A 19,994-nucleotide genomic window follows, 5' to 3' on the forward strand; every position below is an offset into this window, starting at 1 on the left:
TATTCTATCTTCTCACTTGCAGATTTGATTCAGGAAAATGCATATTGTGAGGAAAATGAAGTGGAGACATCCTAGAGGAGAAAGTGAAAGGAAGATATTTATTTCGTTATTTATTTGTAATCAAAGCTCCCAAAAGGTTTCATTTTTCTTGGTAACAACAATAACCCCGAGTGACAGACGCTCTTGCCAATAGCATTCGCGGAGAATGACACGATTTGTGCTTTTCATCACAAAGAGGTGAGTATTAAAGCAGGCACCCAAATGACTAAAGACGCGCCTGATTGGTATTCACTGCAGAGGCAAGCAGTGATGCTACCCAGATACTGTGGCATTATTATCACAAGCTAGGATTCCAAAGGGGTGGCAGTTAAGAAAGTCAAAAGATTTTAGTAATTCACTTAACTAAACATGACATATGATGAAGGCCTTGTTTCAGTAATGTCTCAGTCCAAAAAAGGGATGGGCAACTTCAACGATGTGGACCATAGAGCAACGTGTGCTTCCTAACTAGCTGCATGGCAAAAATGTCATTTTTAATAATGATAAAATATGTACATACACGACTTGGACCATTATTTTACAAATGTGACTGTATGAAAAAAAGCACTTGTGAAGGAAAAACTGCAAGCAATTGGCACGTGTGCATATACAAATGATGTGATTTCCGATTATTTTTTAAGCTCATTGTGAAAAGGAAAAAAATAATTTTAATATCCTTCTCATCCGTATGCGGAACTTTCAAAAAATATCTAAAAACGTTTGGGAAAAAATTCTTCAACTAATGGTTCGAAATAAGATAGAGATGCCACTGTTGATTCATTTTGTTGTAGTGGGATCATGATTTAATTCAATGTGCTTTCATGCCTTTGTGTATTCGAATGCATGATAAAAATATAGAGAATGTACAACATTTGTCTACGCCCATGCATTATTTTAATGAAGGGATCATTTTAGATGCAGCTCCTGCATTGCATAGGCAGTTGTAGAGTACTTATTGAAGACGCGAGTCAGTGTAGTTTGCTGGAACACCAAATCTGCTGATTCCCATTTGGAACAAACGTTTGGAAGGCGATGTGGTTAAAATGAGTGATGAAGTACGGTGTTGAGGCGACCCACTTCACAGTTTTGCCTCGGGACACAGCGAGCAAGAGAAAGAGGGAGGGAGAGGGAAAAAGAGCAGAGGGTTCTAGTTTCTTTCTTTTTTTTTTTTCGAAAATAAAATAGGACACCTATTTTTTACTCCCACCCTTTTCTCCTTCCTCTGCTCTTCTTCTTCTTCTTTTTTTTATAATGAGTTCAACTCAGAATACCAGCTGACTTCTTGGCATCATTAGTGTTTGTTTATGTACTGCATCTTCCCAGAGCAGCATGCAAAATTGAGAATGCAGCGTATTTACAGTAAAGCGTCAGGATGAAATATACAGAAAGCAAAAACGACAGGAGAAATGCTGAGAATAGTGCAGTTGAGACAACACCATCAAAACACAGATGCATTCTTCCCTAGCCCTGGTCGAGGAGGTGGAATTGTGCCAGCTGTTTTGTTAATTTTCCATTCATTATCCTTCCGATCATTTCAGTATGAACGAGCCATTCCTCTAATTAAAGAAGCTGTCCATGTTTCACTCAACATATGTGCCCTACAAATGTCTTTTATCGCTGCTTTTTATTTTATTGCATATTGCGACATTCTGGCGTATGCTGGCTTCCATGAAAGAAAATTGGAGGGGACAGCATGATTACTTACAGTTCATGTGACCTGCTTGATGCCGTATTGCTCTTGAGAACATCGCGAACACGATGTTGTTTGGGATGTAGCATCAACCCGAAAGATAAATGCGGCCAGGCCAGGCTGCAGGGGTGTCGCTGCAGGCGACAAGGGGCACTCAGTCATCACATCAGTGGATGATTAGTGGAACCCTTTAAGCAAGGTCACTTTCATCTCAGCCTTTCGCTGTAACTTAATGACACTCTATCCCTTTCGTATTGTATCCATTCATTTTCTCTTGCACTTGTCTTCTCATTAATATTGTGGGTGAGCTAGAGCCTACCCTGACTTTGGGCACATGCTGTACTTGTCACCAGTCGAGCAGATGTGATAAATCAATAGTAAATTCCACCGTATAAACCAAATTCTTTATGATCGATGACAATTATATGTCCAAGTCTATTTGCTACTATACTTTGAATCAGAATAACAGCGCTGATGCTCATGCGAACACAACATGAGAGGTTTCCTGGCTGATATACAAACATTATAGACCACGCCAGAGGGTTATGTGAGGCCACCAGGGCAATGAGAGCTACTTAATCTAAATTAGTGTACCAGCATGAGTTCTTATGTGGGTTTTTGTTTTTGTTTTTTTACTTCAGTGCTAATCATTACAACTTTGTAAGCACTTCCGGGCATGTACTGCAAATGTACAAAAGAGTAAATTCTTGGATGTTTATCACATACTGAAACTTCCTTAATCCATTTGTTCATTATCTCCCTTCACTTTTTCTCTTTGTTTTCAATCATCCACACAGGTAGTCCACCCCCCCCCCTCCCCCAGCCTGCTGGACATCTGTTGTCTAGCAACTCCACAACCAATCAGAGCTGGCAGGCATCTCCTCTCCTCCCTCTGCAGTGGAACCAGCCTTGCATGCAAATGGCCGGACGCTGAGAGTTTGCTCAAAACTATCAAACTCTACACAAGCGAAGACAGAGAAACCCAAAACAAAAGCCTTCTATTCCATAAAACACATCCATCCTTGAAGAACTTCTTATGCAAATGCTAACAATACGCAGTGCAGAGCAAAAGACTAGTTATAACTGTCTGGACCATACAAGAAACTCTGCAGAACTTGAGAATTTCGAAAATGAGATTATACTGCAGAAATTATTTTTGCAATAATTTGCCAATAAAAGTAATGAACTATAACACTTGCCATCTTTCAGGTATAATGTATGTTGGCAATCAAACAACTCGTTCATTTGCCAAATAGCAGCCAGTGTAGCGTGTGAAAGAACCATATACAGCCACAACAGCCTGTCACCTCCTCCTCATGCTGGTCACACCCCACTGTGGGAAGCATTCCATTCTTCAAGCAGCATTTGTCGCAGGTCAGCCAACGTTGTTGTTTTGGTCACTCTTGCACAAACAGCACATGCCCAAGCTGATACCGCAAGTGTTCATTGGGGTTAAGGTCAGGACTGCTGGCAGGCCTTTCCACTCTCTCCACTCCCAAACTTTGGAGGTCGTACTCTGATGGAGGCGAGTGTTGTTATCTTGGAAGATAGAGTCTGGTACCAGACTGTGGAGGCACTGCATTGCCACTGATTGCAGAATCTCATTTCAATATCTATCTGCGCTGAGACTGCCTTCAATGATGATGAGTCTCATTTTTTTTGTAGGTTTTGTTCGGGTTAACCTGGGTCATTAACCAAAACTACCTCATCAAATTCTCAAATACAACTTGATTCTTGCATCTGCAACTGCACTGCTGCAGTGTGTGTGTGTGTGTGTGTGTGTGTGTGTGTGTGTGTGTGTGTGTGTGTGTGTACGTGTGTTCTTTGCTATTGCAAGGTTTTACAGTACTTTGACTTCCTGTGAATCCTTTGTGACCATATTTAGTGTGAGAGAAGATATTATCTGACATGACGTGTCAGCAAGAGAAAAACCAGAGGGAGACAGAAACACAAAGTGAAGCACAGCAAACACTTGGCACAGGAAAGCACAGAATAACAAACAACCTCAAAAAAATGCATTCAAAATCTGAGTGGGGGGGCTTTGAATCACTAATATATCGCTGTCACATTAATCCAACAATGCTCAAGATTACGTCGTTATAAAGGCAAGCTTTCAGGGTTCAGAGAGTCATCATTAACAAGACTGGGCTAAAGTCTATGGGCATTTTAATTCACATAATTCACAAGCAAAGAGGAGACGAAAATTAATATATGATTGCTTGGCATTGATTACCGCTCTTAAAGTTCAAGCAGGATTCACGGCAAAATAACGCGAGGTCAGTAGGTGGTGAATTGCCGTTTGTGACAAAACAACCACAACGTAAAAAGTGAAGCATTAATGGTAATGGCCTAGTACAGGGCCCGAGAGAAAGAGAAGACACACAAAATGTTTGGTGGTGGTGGTTGAGTGATCCTCATTAGGGTCTGCTGCACCTTATCCCAGATGTCATTCCAAGAGGCAGGGTACAACCTGGACTAGTTGCCAGCCAAAAGGAGGGATGACCTATTCATCTTAACCCTTTCAGGGACAGCGGTTACTACAGTGGACAGTTTATCATGTTATCAGGTTACAGTGTGCATGAAAGCGTTAAATGACAAATCATTGCAATTTGTCATGCTTTGTCTTTCTTCAATATATTTGGCTATTCTCCCACTTTCATTTCTACCTCTTCGATGACCAAGTAAGTAGTTGATGAACAATTTCATATTCAGTTTAAAACTTGACATGAACCCCCCCGCCCAACACCCGTCCTAATAGCATGCAACACACACATCAGGAACTGCTTTCATCTAATTTAATTAAGTGTTTAACTGAAAACGATGTTGTGTGGTAACTGCGACATCCTCTGCCTGCCAGTGGCTAAATAGTCCTCCTCCATATGGTTGCATCCTAGCCCTGCAGAAGCCGGCGGTTCTAATGAAACCCTGAGGGACAATGAAAAGCTGTCACTCTCCTCTAGTTCCCAATAGAGGAAGAATTATGAGACTGATTACTCCCTTGCTTTCTCTTCGGAGGAGAAACCAAATGTGGCTGGTGTCAGAGATAAAACTGTCCCCAGAGTAGCGTTGGGAGCCTCGTAATGTACTGAGCATATGCATCATACACACACAGCCACACACTAGATGAATGGTAAACACATGTGCAAACATACCAGCGAGACCGAGAGATGACAAATGCTACAAATTAAGAACCCTATTATTCACACACACAAGTCCCATTGTCACAGGGATAACCAACCCAATGCTCAGATGCTCACCGGTCACACCAGAATGTTCACCTTTCAAGTCAAATGAGATGTAATGCAAGTGCTGTATATCAACCACAACCACAATATGAACACTTTATTCCTCTCTGAGAGTGCCAATCAAAACTGACTTATTAGTTTCTGGCTCACATCGGATTGTGCAGGTGCACCCATGTTTTGGCTCATGTAAATTGTCTTCGCAAGCTGATTCTGACAATCCAATTGACCATCCATCTGTCATTGCCTTCTACGAGATCCACTTTGAGCGAAGTGACGATACAGCAAGTAGCTGTATCGTCATATCAATGTCCTCAGTCTATTAATACTTGATCACTCTGGACTGTTGTGAATGCCGTGACTCCTAAACACTCAGCAAGGGTGACCGGACTGAAGATTTAAAAAACTGTAGAATCACATGGGACAGGGAAAAACGAAAAGATGGAGAATGGATGGTGTTGATTGTTGAGGGCAAAGGTTAAAAATAAACCGAGCAAAGACACTGAGGCGGATGAGGACTGACAATTAGTCTCGATACATATGGTTTGCTAATGAGTATATAAACCTAAAAAGTTCTGTCAGTCAATTTGTGTTTAAATCCCGATGTTTCAAAGACAAGAAGAGTTTTGATATGCGACAGTTTCAAGGCTCCTCCTACAGGTGTGAGGTGTGATTTACTGTATGGCTGAGCCACAGCAGTAAATAGCAATGGTCAAGCCAGTAAATCACATGCTTAAGAATGTACAGGCACTGTAGACAACTATGCACGGGAACAGTAGCACTGATGATAGGACTTACCAAATTGAGATGTGTCCTGGCTGGTCCACCAATACGCTATATAACCAAAGTAAGTGTGGTCTGTGGTGGTCAAGGATGGATAACTTTTTTAGGCCTGTAGACCACCAGATTATTTTTTTTTTGTTGCCACTATTAAACTTTTATCAACTACTTTGTCCACCGTGTGTTTGTTTTAGTATCATTATACCATCACTTTAAAAGTTCCACTGTCATTTTAATTGCATTGTATTTGTAAGTTCGTTTCACCTGATCAGTGTTTTGTGTCCATCTGCGTCATTTGAGCTCTTGTATTTAGATCATTTTAGTGTACTCTACTGGATGTCCACTCCTTTGTTAAGCGCTATGTTCACTTGTGGTTTTAGTATGCCATTGTAAATTACAGTACATCCTTTGCTTGAATGTTGCCTATACCTCAGGAGATTTTAACCCTTCAAAACCGAACCAAAGTTCTAGAAATTGCTTAAATGAGCCATCTGCAAAAATACACAAAGACGGGTGCACTTCCTTCAGTTCATAATTCAGTCCCACAGTTGCACACTTGAAATCCAGCTGGCCAGACAAGTAAGCATTGAATGAAATAAATCAAATCAACCTGACTTATTTCTAAAGATTAAATCACTGTGTGTGTGTGTGTGTGAGTGTGTGAGTGTGTGTGTGTGTGTGTGTGTGTGTGTGTGTGTGTGTGAGTGTGGGTGTGTGTAAAGCCAGCTGCACTGCCGCTGTCATGTGGCACAGAGAGAGAGAGAGAGAGAGAGAGAGAGAGAGAGAGAGAGCAGAAAAATCAACATATATTTTTAGCTTCAAGTACCCAGTGAGTCATTTGAGCCCCTGATCTCTCCCGACTTTCTCTCCCCCACCCATCCCTTCTGTCTCTCCTCTTCGTTCATTTTTTTTTTCAAGGCGCAGTCGCAGTGGCAGATAGACGATAAAAGAGCAGAGAAGAAGAAGACGCACGAGGACCGTTCTTTACGTGACGTTTAAACTATTGAGGCTGTGGTAGACTGGCCATTTCTGTTACCATGACACCGCAATGTCATTCAAATAAAATCACATTGGTTGAGCAGAGAAAGCATTCACTCTGAATGTGAGACATTTTCATAACAATTCTCATGGTAGCTGTTGTATTACTACCATGTCATGTATCCCTCTTTGAAATTGCTGCCTCGTCATTATCAGTGTCTCTCCCATAATGCTTTGCAACATTTACACATGAGTAGGGCAAATGTTAGACGTCTTTATCGCCAGGGCGAACAGCTGAGATAAGCTGAGAGGGTCGAGATAGCCAGGAAGTGAAGTAAGCGCACAGACACTCAAACAAGAAGGCTCATATGCATATAAACAAACACATAAACACAGATGAGGCACCGCAAACGCACACGGGGCGAGCCCCGTGCTGCCCGTCACGTGCAAACGCAAAGTGACAAAAGCTGGCAGACAGTGTCGCAGTGACACTGATGCATGCATAAGAGGGGAGCGCGGAAATGCTATGAGGAATATGGCGTGTGTGCGTGCACACACACACACACACACACACACACACACACACACACACACACACGTTGAATGCCATCATGCTCACTTTTTCTCTCCTTGTACTTCCTAGCCTTTGCTTTCTCTCCTTTTCCTGCTTCCTCTCATGCATTGACGCATCTTCTGCTGGCTGTTATTGGAATGCTACATAATCTGGATTGCAGATTGAAGGACACATGTGCACGCAAAACCAGAAACACAATACACTATACACTGCGTTATTGCTGCGTTATTTCCCGCAACCAATCCCACACTCACCCCCTTTCAGTTCTTTATATTTACACGCGTACACAGAAATGCTTGGGCAAGCACACAAACACACTAAGGTAATGGGTCAGAGTAGGTGGGGGTGGGAAGCCCTGATCCTGCCAGAGGGGAGGGAATCGGCAATGCAACCCTAGGGCTTATCGCGGAAAGAGGGTAAGACCGTATCTGACACGCCAGCATGTCAGCTATGTCCACACAAATGGAGGGAAAAATACAGAGCTATCGTGAGTGTGTGTGCGGATGAGCTGAATGCATATGGGGTGAGGTATCCCTTTGCAGTTATTTTTAAATCTTTCCCAGCATGCATGTGGAGGATCACTGATCCTTGCTGCAAAGGTGTCTATTACCAACGGCGCACTCTGGGATCACATGAGCGAGCGAAAGAGCAAATTGTTGTGGAAAGAAAGAGGCAGAGTCAGCGAGGACGTTTGAAACATGGTGTGACAAGGGGATGAAGACAGGAATAGAGGGTGACATGTTAGTCTTGGACGAAATATATGCAAATCGCAGGCAGAAGGCAGGAGCCATATCAAAGGAACAAGAGCACAATTTCAATGGTCGAGGAGTCGAAGCATGAAAATTGTGGGATGTGCACAATCTGGATCAGACGTGCTGGTTTTCGCATTACAGCACATACGAAAACAATCGGATTGATCTGATGATCCTAAACAATAGCGAAATGTGGATCGTCCCTAAAGTTGAAAAGGTACAATCCGTGGACGGATGTATCTATTAGGGATCTTTGATGCCTCTTTTTTCAGACCAATAGCACTGCGAATAGTCACACTGAGTACTCACCGATACCACACGATAACTCTAGTAGTACTGATAAAACATGCGTGGCAGGTTACTGGAACACTCCAAATTGTCCCTAGGTGTGACTGTGAGCGCGAATGGTTGTTCGTCTACGTGTGGACTGCGATTGGCTGACAACCAGTTCGGGGTGTCCCCCACCTACTGCCCGAAGGCAGCTGGGATAGGCTCCAGCACGCCTGCGACCCTCGTGAGGAGAAGCGGATTAGAAAATGGATGGATGGAAGTTTGAAATTGCCCTGCTGAAAATGTTTTTAGCCAAGAAAATAGTCTGCTTTCAAAACAAGTTTTTCATCAATTTGTTGTGCACCGCATATGTAATAATATGAGGAGGTGATTAAACATTTAAATGGTTTCATAGTCAGAACGGCCCTCTGAGGAAAACCGTAATTACAATGTGGCCCGCGACAAAAATGAGTTTGACACCCCTGCAGTTGGCAATCACAATGTTTTGTTTTTTTTCTTACAAATTCAGTTTTATACTCAAATTCAATTTTAGAGAAAAGGCCGCAGCATAATGGCTAGAGACAGCAGCCATTGGTTCACACTGGCATAAAGGCATACCATTGTTTACGCTGCATTCTGATCCCTGGGTTGTCTGTGTGAATTTATTTCTGACGACATAGGTGTGAATTAGGGGGTCATTTAAAAAGAAAAAAAAGATTTGAATATGAAAATCGGTTTTGCCTTAAAAGAGTGCATCAAATTGAATCAATTACTCGGAGAGATACACACCTCTAGTGTATAAGAAGTGTATGAGGTCGTCTTTAATAACGTTTAACAATGTACCTGTTCATGCACGTACATGCGCGCGTACGTATGCATAAAAGCCTACAGGCAACCAGGCCAGTGGCTACAATTACAGTGACGGATCTGAAAGAACTGGGTCGGCTTTGCAAGAGATTTGCCCCTGGGATGCCAAGACCAGCCAGAGCTCTGATGAATCGATTCGGAACACATGCACAGACACACACGCGCGCAAATAATATATTGCCCTTTTCTATGTGCAGGCCATATAAAACAAAAAAAAAAACATGATCAAGCGAAAAATCCCAGTGACTGTGACTCCTCCTTCCCACAAACACACACTTTCTCTCTCTAAGAGCCCCAAGCGCCATCATACAGGAGCTGCAATATTCACACTTCATGCACGCGTAACTCGGCTGCACATGGGACGTGTCCTCCTGCTCGAGTGCCACTGCGCATGTTTGTTTGTGTCGGCAACCTACCTCTGGCAGAGAGCTTCTTGGTGTTGATGATTTTGGCAGCATACTCTTGACCAGAGGAGATCTTCACGCACCTGCGGACCACGGAAAAGGCTCCCCTGGACAAAACAGTATCAAAAATGGGTTATAAGAAAAGAAGACAAAGAGTGACAATTTCAACTTTTTTTTTGTTGTTTTTTTGTTATTCTGGGGCAGGGTAGTCACCACAACACAATGACATAATCCATGCTTTGTATTATATTTAGTAACGCAGATCTTGTCTCTGACAAGTAAACGGATTTCACGCACAGCCAAAGCATTAGGTACCTGCACTATCTTGAGGTAAAATTTGAAGAGTGTATTCATTGGTGTATACATTGGTGTAGAAATGCATGCTGTTTCATTATGCTCAGCGATTCAATGAATACATTTTTCATTAGCTTTGGAAAGAGATGATTTTTACTAGCTTTTCTATTTTTTACTACCATTTCTATTGGAGCTGATTGCTAGTTGTGACGATTACTCTGTCGATTGTCTTGTGATACAATTCTGACATTGTGTGTTTCATGACGGTGCTAAAATTACAGCACGGATGGACAGTAGCTCTTGTAACGCAGCAAGGGGGAAAAAAAGGGCAATGCAATTCGAACTTTAATGGTACCGGGAGAGATGGGTAGTTAGCTGGAGTTTTAGGTTGAGCCTGATTTAGCGAGCCTGTCAGATTTTATGAAGCAGCGCTCAGCTGCCACTAGGGAGTCACCTCTGAGTTGGCTGAGCTAAAAATAAATAATTTACAGTCGCATTTCAGCATCGCAAAGGTGTGCTTAGCAGGCACTGCGCAGCTCATTTCACTTCAGGTATGCAGCGTCCCAACCGGGGCCAAGTTGGACCAATTGGAACAGAAAAAGGTGGTTAGTAAACGATTACGATGAGTATAGTGCTGTCGTGCCGATGGGGGCACATGTGCGCAGACCACCAAAAAGTAGGTCGGCTCTTTTTGAAGGAGCTGCATCTCTAAATGCAGCCTTGGACAGGACTGCCTGCCTCAGCTCCTCTCAGCTCTGTATGCACACACACACACACACGCACACGCACACACACACACACACACACACACACACACACACACACACACACACACACACACACAAAACATTTTGTTATTCATCCTCTGTCTCGGTCTGTGCATTTTCCCCTTCCAGTCTTTCCCTCCTCCGCAACGTCGTACTTTTTCTAACCTCTGACTTCTAATACCGTACACCTTAGGTGAAACCTGGTCCAAGCAGATCTCTACAACTAAATTATTTGGTGAGATACACTAAAACAGGCTCATCGGAAAAACACAGAGATGGGTCGCATGTTCTATCTCATACTGCAAAGTGAGCAGCCTGCCACGAAAGCTTACCTCCATTTCATGAAGGATTTGCTGAAGAAATGTTAAAAGCGTTCACATGTTACATAACGCGTGCACTTGTCTACCCGTGGATTCACTGTGAAGTGCGGTGTCAAGTGCATCTGTGTGTGGCTGAGCTCAGCTTGACAGCAAATGTTTTGGATCCGGAAGTCAAATAAGGGAACGCTATCGAGACAAAAGCATGCCATGAGGGGTTAAGATATCTTAATAGGATGGGAGAATCTCAACATCATGTTCTGAACTCCTTTTTTCAATGCCGCTGTCATACTTAGCAGAATAATTCTACCCGGAGGGGGTGCCAAAGCATGGATGTGTTTCTTAGTTGATGACATTTGTTCTTCTTTTGACCCCATACCACTGAGGCTGAATCGCCAGCACCACTCCTGCTTACAGCCAAGTAGTGCCTTCCATTTGAATTCCATTGCTTCAACACGCGATTAATAATGAACCAGTTACGCATTATCAACCTGAATTCCCAACGATCATCTCATCAATTATTGAGTCAATCCTTTTAAACCTACTGCTCAACGAAAACCTCTGGCAATTTCTCACCGCTGCTAACTACAACTGAAATGATGAACTGTGGCCGAATGAATTTTTCTCTCTCCACAACGATACACGGGGTGTTCGTGTTTTACAACTGAAACACTATATGAAGTTTCCAGGTTATGAACCATGCAACAAACTACCGGTAGTTTGCGCACGTAACATAACGAATATGTCTTTGTGCTCCACGGCAATAAAATTTCGGTTTATGTTCATGACTTAGAAGGGTTTTCCGTACATATATTTAAAATTCTGGCTTCATTACTATGTTATAGGTTCATGTTAGACAAACCGAAATGTCACAAAATGTAACTACACAGGTCAATTAGCCTTTGATTGTTTTGCTTGTCACTATAAATTTCTTGCATATAGCTTGATGAACGAAGAGGAATTATTTTGAATGAGTTAAAACTCATTCAATGCCAAAGAGAATGAGGACATTCAATGCTAGGTACGTGTTTGTTTGTTTTTTTGTAAGGGTAAAAATGTGTAAGGGTAAAAAAGGGTTTGAAAATAGCTGGCACTGAATGAGTTTTAAGTGTTGAGAAATTGGATAATCTCCCACGACAGATCTGATGATCTCTCGCGACACATTCATGTACTGTGGCATAGTGGTTGGGAATCTCGAGACTACGCACGTCCCAAATTTGGGTTACTCCGCCACTTTCGGAATGTAATTCTTGAGGATTCTCTGTATTATACTCTCTGAAAAAGAATAATAAATTCTGGTTATGTGGTAAACTGCAATTCACATTTTCTTTTTTTCTGATGACAAATTCAGGAATGTCTACAGAATGGGAGTGGCAAATGTGTACAGGAAGGAGATCAGGTGAGTTCAAAGATCTTATAAGTGGTATACCTTCATTGTTATTCTCGGATACATGGGAGGTATTGCAGCTGATTGGACTACATGTTCTTAAGGACTATAAGCTTTCCAACTTTTTTATTTGGGGGGGTGGGCACTGTGGAGAGGGATTGTTCCATCTCCCTTTGCGCACAGTGGGCTTGGGGTGCTGGTCAAATCAGCCAGTGATTGACCACACATGCACATTGAGGGGATTGCTGTTGCACAAAATAACAATTATTTACACATGGGGACTTGAATTGGAATATGGGAGCCCTATTGGCACCGTAAACACTGGCCACTGTACATGATAAGGTAGAGACGTCACACGCTTACTCAACGATGTCAACAGGACTTGGAATAAAATGTGGGATTAAGACGAATGGGATGCGACTGAACATCCCTGCATTAAACGCGGCAATACCCCCCCCCCGCCCCCGCACACAGCGCAAGCACAAACGCGCGCGCTCACACCCACACAGTCATGCCCCTCATGTTCCATCCGCACTTGCACAGCCATTCACGCACGCGCTTTGGGGAAGGAGGGGGGCTAGGAATCTGTGTCCTTAAACCAACGCGGCCTATTACGTAACATGCTGACATTTTAATACAGCAATGACGTAACATGATGGCGATGGAGATGATGATAATGATGATGATGATGATAATAATAGTAATTGCTTACTTCCCCAGCTCCTCAAACAGCTGATATTCGTCGGTAAATCTCGTGCAGATCGTTAACGCCATGGTGGAAGGGACGCTCAGGGGTGTATTTTCTCTCTCCCTCTCTGTCAAACCCACCACACGCAATGGTCCGGTTTTGTCGTCCGAGCTGCCAGTGAGTCTTTCATGCACTCACGGCGTTCATCTGCAGGAGGTCTGATGATGAGGAGGAGGACGAATAGGAGGAGGAGGAGTGAGGAGTGAGGAGGATGGTTGGTTGCAGCAGAAAATAAAAAATAAAAGCGCTCCAGTTAGGAAGAGTGCACTTCCGGTGATATGAGTAGCCGCGGTGGTGTTATTCGTCGTCTAGTCGCGGACGTAGCATGTTTTGGCGCATTTCGGTGACCGCGTGTGTGCTGCGAGGCTGGTCGCTTTGCGCTCACCACAGCGCTCCACCGGCGTACCTATCCCCAGCTGTGCTCTCAGTCCCGCCCCCTCGGCCGCAGCACTCTGGCCACACGCAAATAATCTTTTCAGCCTTGACACCTATGAATTAGATGCACCACGCATGTTATTTTGGTCATTACAAAACAAACAAACAAACAAACAAACAAACAAAGACCACATCAACAAGTCTTCATTCATAACACCACAACATAAGGGGAAAGATGATAAGATAAAATTCATTATAAATGCTGAGAGATGCTCTTGCAAAGATGAAATGCCACAGATAAACGATTGTGGGCTAAAGCAGAAGGTAAATGCATCACAATTGATCATAGAATGATATCCGCCATTCCCAGATAATGTACTTCAACTTACGCTCCCTGGTGGCCACGCGTAAGATCGACAAAGGGGTGAAATCAGAGCTGTCTGTGGTAACTATTTTTTCAAAACATCATGACATCATTGCATAATTGAGATTCTTCATTAATATTCAATCAGAGGAGAAATGAGCTGCTGTTTTGTGAGTTGCTAACTTCCATTTTAAAATAGTAAACCCTTGCTCGTCGCAGGGGTCATAGATTGAGTCCTGCCGCAAATACTGAAAAAAAGGCCTGGAATCGACCCCTCGGCCTCTGTGCTGTGAGCCGGACACGCTAACCAGTCGACCTCCACCGTGCTGCCAAGTAAACTACGTCCCCTTCAAAAATGTATCTGGATCCAGATGATTATATTTGGTGCAGCCATTTGATGACATAAAATTAAGTACAATGCAACACACTTTCAAAACACTTTCATTATTTTTTTTCATCATGAGGCAACATTGCTTTCAAAATGTCAGCCAGTCTAACTTAATCATTACCTTACATCTATTCATTCGTATACGTTCAATAGAGGAACTGAATCTGTGCGTCAGAGAGATTCTTTCGTGAAGGCAGAATTTTTGACAAAGTTCATATATTCACTCTTATTATAATGTGCGGGTGTCCCTAATGTTGTGATCAACAATTGATGTTTGGGTTAGGGTTAGGTGAATGGTGAATTCTGGGCTAATTTTACACCATATCATCTTTACAAACACGTGTTGGCACTAAAGTGCAACACATTCAAATGTGAAAAATAACAAGTAACAACTAACTTAATTTGTTTTTTTCTTTTATTCATCAAACGGGTGCAGGACAAAACATACAAATATTGCATTCAGATAGATAAACACTTCATAAATATATTAAATATGTGCAGCATAAGTTAAAGCAATATTAGTAGTAACATTTTGTTGCAGCTTAGCCTCAGTGAAGAGGCTGCACGACAGACTGTGCGTGTCCAAACACATGCGTACTTGAAAATAAATAACATGTTTGATTCAAACATAATTCATCTGTTGATGGCTTCAACAGTTGTTCAAGTCAGCTGTTCTCTGTTTTTTAAACGAGGCCAGTCCTTGATCGAGTGAACACTTTCGTACTTGTTCCACATTTTCGTGAATGCAGCTCGCGGAGCATTCCTCCCCATTTGGACGGCTGTTCAACGTCTTTTGCTGCTGGAAAAAGAAAAGGATATGCTTTTTAACTTTTTAAATCAGTTTAGACTGACCGGACAATTTATTGGCTGTGCACGTGCATTCTAATGAGTTTCGAGTGTGTCTTTTAGTTTGAACTATTTTCAGTATTACATCTTTACAATGCACTATGTGACCACTGCCGCTTTGAAAAGATCGCGTTTGTGATGCATCTCTTATATCGGATCTCATCGGATGATGCAGATTTGATGGTATGAATATTCACGGTAAAAGTAGTTGAATAGATTTGAACTTACTTATTGAGGATCCTCTCAATGACTCTCTTCACCCAGTGAGCCGCAGGGTCAAGGCACACCTCCTGGCCAGTCTTTTTAAGTGTAGCACTGTAAAGCAAGAGACAGAGGTGCCTTCAGAACATGCATAATTGGATTGTTCCAAATAAGGTTGTTCCATCTCTGAAAGGTCAGATTAGCGTCAGAACTGGGAAAAAGTGCTTACATGATCTCGGTCTCCTGACAGTGCGAGTTGGCGGGAATCAGCTCAACCTTCTCGATGTGGCGGCCGATGGGTCTGCTCTCCGTCTGGATGCAGCGGCAGTGCAGCTCAACTCCCAAACTTCTTAGAGTCATTCCTGCGAGGAAACAGGGGGGGAATGTGTTTTAGTGAAAGAGCTCGGATGCTCATCTGCGATCGGTCTGCATGCAGTGATAACTCCAAATATGCAAGAGTAGCAATTCCAAAGCTGCACGATGCAACAACAAAGTAAGCTTACCTTCACTGATAGCCACAGAGGCCAGCAGGACCAGCAGAGCACTGAGGATCACTTTGCTCATCATTCTGTCGTTCTCAAATTGTACAAGAGCTCAAACTTTAAAATGAAGAAGTTGCCGTTCTAAAAACTCGCCGAAGAAGTGACAGTGTGGTTTGTCGACTTGTTGTCCTTCCTTTTCTGTCCTGTGCCGAGTTGCTTTGAGCTCTGCTGTTTGAATGTAGTGCTGAAGAGGAAAGTTCCTCCTTATATTGAGCCTCGCATGAGTCACCTCTCATACAGATGTTGCGCAAACTGGGATTGTTGGCAGTCGAGCGGGAATTCACAAAGTGCACAGGAAAAGACGGTGATTTGATTGGCAGGTTAAATGTGTGAGGCACACTCATGGAGTAGTATTTGTCACTGATTAAAAATGTATTGTTTGGAAAACACAATGATAAAAAATTTGTAATCCAGCAGCATGTGATTGGAATGATTGGCATCTTTCACAGCTTTTTCATTTTGCTGTTGCTCAGACCCGGGTCAGAGAGAAATTGATCAACTACTACCTGATTCACAGGTGACATAACACGAAAGGTGTGTTTGATATGAGAAGGCAAGTGGTCCTCGTCAAACCAAAGAACAAAATATTCTTATTTAAAGATAAACTCATGTGAATATGCTTCAAAGTAGAAGAGTGTCAAATCTCCCTTTGCCTGCTTAATTGTCAACAAAAAACAACAACAATCATTTTGTACCCATACTACCTAATAACGACTCATCTGTTTTCCCGACAGAGCATTTTTAACCGGTGTTATTTGAACCTCCTGTAACTTTCCCAGGCTTTTGTTCCCATTGTGCAACTGTCTTTGGAATGTCATGCAGGTATCAAATTCAGTATTGTAGTGGCTCCACAAAAACACTAATAGAAAAATGTCTTAATTGGCATCATACTCATCCAGATTACTGGTCATATATGTTATAATTTTATAATAGACATTGGTAGATAAAATAATATTCAGAATAAATACTGAATAGTTTACAAAATGTTTTTTTTTCTACTTTTGGCAGGTCAACAGTTCAGAATGTATGCCTCTTGTCCAATGCAAGTTGGGATAGGCTCCAGCTTCCCCGCAACTCTAATGACATCAGCCAGTACAGAAAACGGATGCATGGATGAATTATAAGGGAGATCCCTTTATTGTGCTATCGCCAAATAGACTGTCCAACCTCTGGAGTGAAACAAGGCTTCAATCGTACAATTCAGAATTTGAGTTGAGTTTTCAGGGAAAATACAACATTAAAAGTCACAAACTCGTTTCAATGAGCATAGAATTAAGTGTGTTTTTCTTTTTCTGTTGTTGTTGTTTTTTTGTTTTGGCAGAATTGTTGCGATGCTTATTCTACAAGAACAACTTGGCTCAAGTAGAACGAAACCACAAGCGAAGAAAAATACATGTTATATTTTATGGAGCCCCAAAGATGACATGGAAGGAATAATAAAAAAAAATTAAATTAAAAAAAAAGTTTTTACGAGGGAAGGCAAAGTTGTTGTTTTTGCTTCCATGTCACATCAAATACTGTACAGGTTTTACGATGGCTACAAAGAGATTTTCCTGCATGCTCAATACAACAGTGGCACATGGAAATAGAAGTTCAGACCATTCAGAGAGATTCGACCATACCAAGCATGTTTTAAAGTTGTTTAAAGTGAAGAGATTAGAATTTATTGTTTATTCGCCACCTAATTGATCAGGGATATTCTGTCAGCAACCTATAATTTCAAATATTTCCGATATGAAAATTAAAACCTGTAGTCGAGCAGCATGTCGTTAAGATTGTACTCAACCTTCGCTGATCGACAAAATCGTACCTTAAATTTGGGTTAAAATAAGAATATGTGTGTGTGTGTGTGTGTATATATATATATAGATAGATAGATAGATAGATAGATAGATAGATAGATAGATAGATAGATATTATTTTCATGCACCATCATATTATTGAAAATAATTTACATTTACTGCAAATACTTTGACATTGTTTGGAATATTTGCAATCAAGTTCAATCACAATGAAAATGAACACGTCAAATAATATCATGAGGCTGATTTTCACTAAAATTAATGTTGTACACATGGTTACTCATGCAATGAAAAGGTCAGTAAAATGTGACAGGACAAAACTGATGACATGATATGACGATGACTGCATGTTCGACCCCAAATGAAGTAAAAGTTCCCCGTGAAGCTCATGACTGTGGTAATTGCAATAACCCATGGGCAACAATGGCTTGAAAAAAAGTCATGGAAAGTGAGATCTGACGCAAACTCGGCAAGCTGAGACACGTCAGATCATATGAGATTTTAAAATCCAAGTCATCAGTGACACCGCAACAGGAAGTATGGCGCAACCTTTGCTACGGTGGTGCATTTACGGTTGATATTGGCTCAAAGACAGACACGCACACAAAAAATAAAAAACAAATGGTATGTGAAAAAGAAAAATGACAACAGAGGAAGTTGATGTGAACATCTCATGAGTAGGGGATTAACTTAATTTGCACAATTTCCCCAGTGCTGGTTATAGCTGGTGTAGGCTATTTTTTGCAATGTTATCCGATGATAAATAGCCCATTGTTCTCTAATTCTTCAGAGCGCGGCGGGCATGGCATTTCTTGTTTTTGTTATTTCTTGATGACATAAGTTCAATCAAAGGTTTTGAAGGAGGTAGATTTCATTTGGACAACTCAGGCATGTACGATTGTGACGTTTCCTTTTGGAACATGATCCACAGGACAATAACCAAAACTTTCTCCACTATAGCGGAAAGGCACTTAGAAAGGATGAGCATGAGTCGGATCCTCTGTCCCATAAAAAATGGATCATCGTTGAAGAACATTTGACAATTCAAACAGAATTACGGGAATACGGACAATATTTGTCTGCTGGTTGGAGTAAATAATTACACAAGTAGATCAATATCCTGACATTTTACTTCGCAAAAATGATCCAACTTCGCTCTTTTGGAACTGTGATGCTTCTGACTATGCCAAAGTTGCCAAATGTTTATTCATTGGCATAATAAAAGATTAACTGACCACGAAGAATTTGGTCAGGATGTTTGTTGGTAATTTATTGCCGAGAGAAAACTGGCGTAATGTCAGCTACACGGAATGCTGAGATGCACTCACACAGACCTCGATTTTAGAGCAGCTCCTTCAGGTAATATTACACTGGCACAGAAACAAGATATCGAACATTCAAGCAAGTTCTACCAAGCAGTAAAAATAAGACCGTTTTTCTTTTTTTTTTCTTTTAATTGATTGATTGTTAATGTTGCCCGTAGTCAACTGCCCTGCTTGGGGGCCCAACATTGCTACAGCAAATACGATAAGATTTGATTTTGAGTTTAATGTTTTAAAAATTCAACTGGCCTCCAGTAGTTTTTTTTTTTTTTTTTTTGCACGTGTGTTAAGTCTTTAATATTTGCTGAACAATCACAACAAACATTAAAAACTGCATGGGGAAGACGACACATTACCAACGGTGCAAATACTGAAAAGAACGTTATGATGACATACAACATGAAATATTCCGTTTAGAAAGTTGCTCTACCAGCTCCTGTGCCGCTTGTTGTGATTGTCAACCCAGTGTAAGAATTTCACTTTATTTGACAAATGTTTGGCATTTTCTGCAAAGCCTTCTTCTGCAAGTAGACAGACAATTGTTTGCCAGACAGTGACCATTAATGTGAATTTTCTCAGACTGCAGTTGTATACTGGTAATCTTGAATCGGATAGTGGCTGGTTTACACTTTCTGTGGCCGATTGCACAATTAACTGGACCAATTGCAACACATTGGATGACTGTGTTGGCTCATGCGTGCGTGCGTGCGTGCGTGCGTGAATTGACTGGAAATGCGCCGTTCATCCTGAGCTTTTTATCGGTGCTTGGATTTTTCTCAGCATTTTAGTTTTTGCATGCAAAATAATCTTGAGTGCATCATATTTCAAAACACACTAAATCTCCCTGGTCACTAAAACAATGTGCAACCAATGGACAATTCAGACTCTTGAGTTCACCGACAGTACCATGGGTGGATTTTTTTTTTTTTTTTAGGTGGGGGCGGGGGGAACCGCAGTACCGGAGGAAACTGCACCCACTAAGGCCTCAACCCAGATTTGAACCAACATCTTCTGAACTGTGAGGCCAGTCCGCCATCGTGCCACT

At 41.8% G+C, this 19,994-nt stretch overlaps 2 protein-coding genes across 13 annotated transcripts in view; both read right to left on the reverse strand.

Annotated features, from left to right (window-relative positions):
• Positions 1 to 19,994, reverse strand: part of camk2d2 (calcium/calmodulin-dependent protein kinase (CaM kinase) II delta 2) — a 46,760-nt gene that overhangs the window by 18,432 nt on the left and 8,334 nt on the right. For 8 of the 11 annotated variants that reach the window (XM_019876550.1, XM_019876548.1, XM_019876546.1 and 5 more), the window contains exons 1-2: positions 13,074 to 13,498; positions 9,609 to 9,703 (exon numbers count right to left, since the gene is read on the reverse strand). In XM_019876550.1, coding sequence (XP_019732109.1) covers positions 9,609 to 9,703; positions 13,074 to 13,135 — 157 coding nt within the window. In that variant the 5' untranslated portion in view covers positions 13,136 to 13,498. The other 3 variants (XM_019876542.1, XM_019876543.1, XM_019876551.1) reach the window with 2 other exon arrangements.
• Positions 14,634 to 16,025, reverse strand: LOC109519803 (interleukin-8-like). Of its 2 annotated transcripts, none has more exons than XM_019876555.1 (4): positions 15,787 to 16,025; positions 15,513 to 15,645; positions 15,311 to 15,397; positions 14,634 to 15,032 (listed from the first exon to the last, which is right to left on the reverse strand). In XM_019876555.1, exons 1-4 carry the CDS (start codon positions 15,848 to 15,850, stop codon positions 15,020 to 15,022), a joined length of 297 nt encoding a protein of 98 aa, XP_019732114.1. In that variant the 5' UTR covers positions 15,851 to 16,025; the 3' UTR covers positions 14,634 to 15,019. The 2 variants fall into 2 exon arrangements, with proteins under 2 accessions (XP_019732114.1, XP_019732113.1); XM_019876554.1 differs by having other exon boundaries at positions 14,634 to 15,035; positions 15,787 to 16,024.

Source organism: Hippocampus comes, unplaced genomic scaffold (assembly GCF_001891065.2).
Source record: "Hippocampus comes isolate QL1 unplaced genomic scaffold, H_comes_QL1_v1.1 scaffold51, whole genome shotgun sequence".
Taxonomy (NCBI): domain Eukaryota; kingdom Metazoa; phylum Chordata; class Actinopteri; order Syngnathiformes; family Syngnathidae; genus Hippocampus; species Hippocampus comes.

What these genes read in the sequence shown, in the direction of transcription:
- LOC109519803 (XM_019876554.1), bottom strand. Translation starts at nt 15,850, where the DNA reads ATGATGAGCAAAGTGATCCTCAGTGCTCTGCTGGTCCTGCTGGCCTCT. An exon ending in CTCTGTGGCTATCAGTGAAG is followed by an intron (nt 15,646 to 15,786) that starts GTAAGCTTACTT and finishes GTTTCCTCGCAG; the next exon opens with GAATGACTCTAAGAAGTTTG. An exon ending in TGTCAGGAGACCGAGATCAT is followed by an intron (nt 15,398 to 15,512) that starts GTAAGCACTTTT and finishes CTTGCTTTACAG; the next exon opens with TGCTACACTTAAAAAGACTG.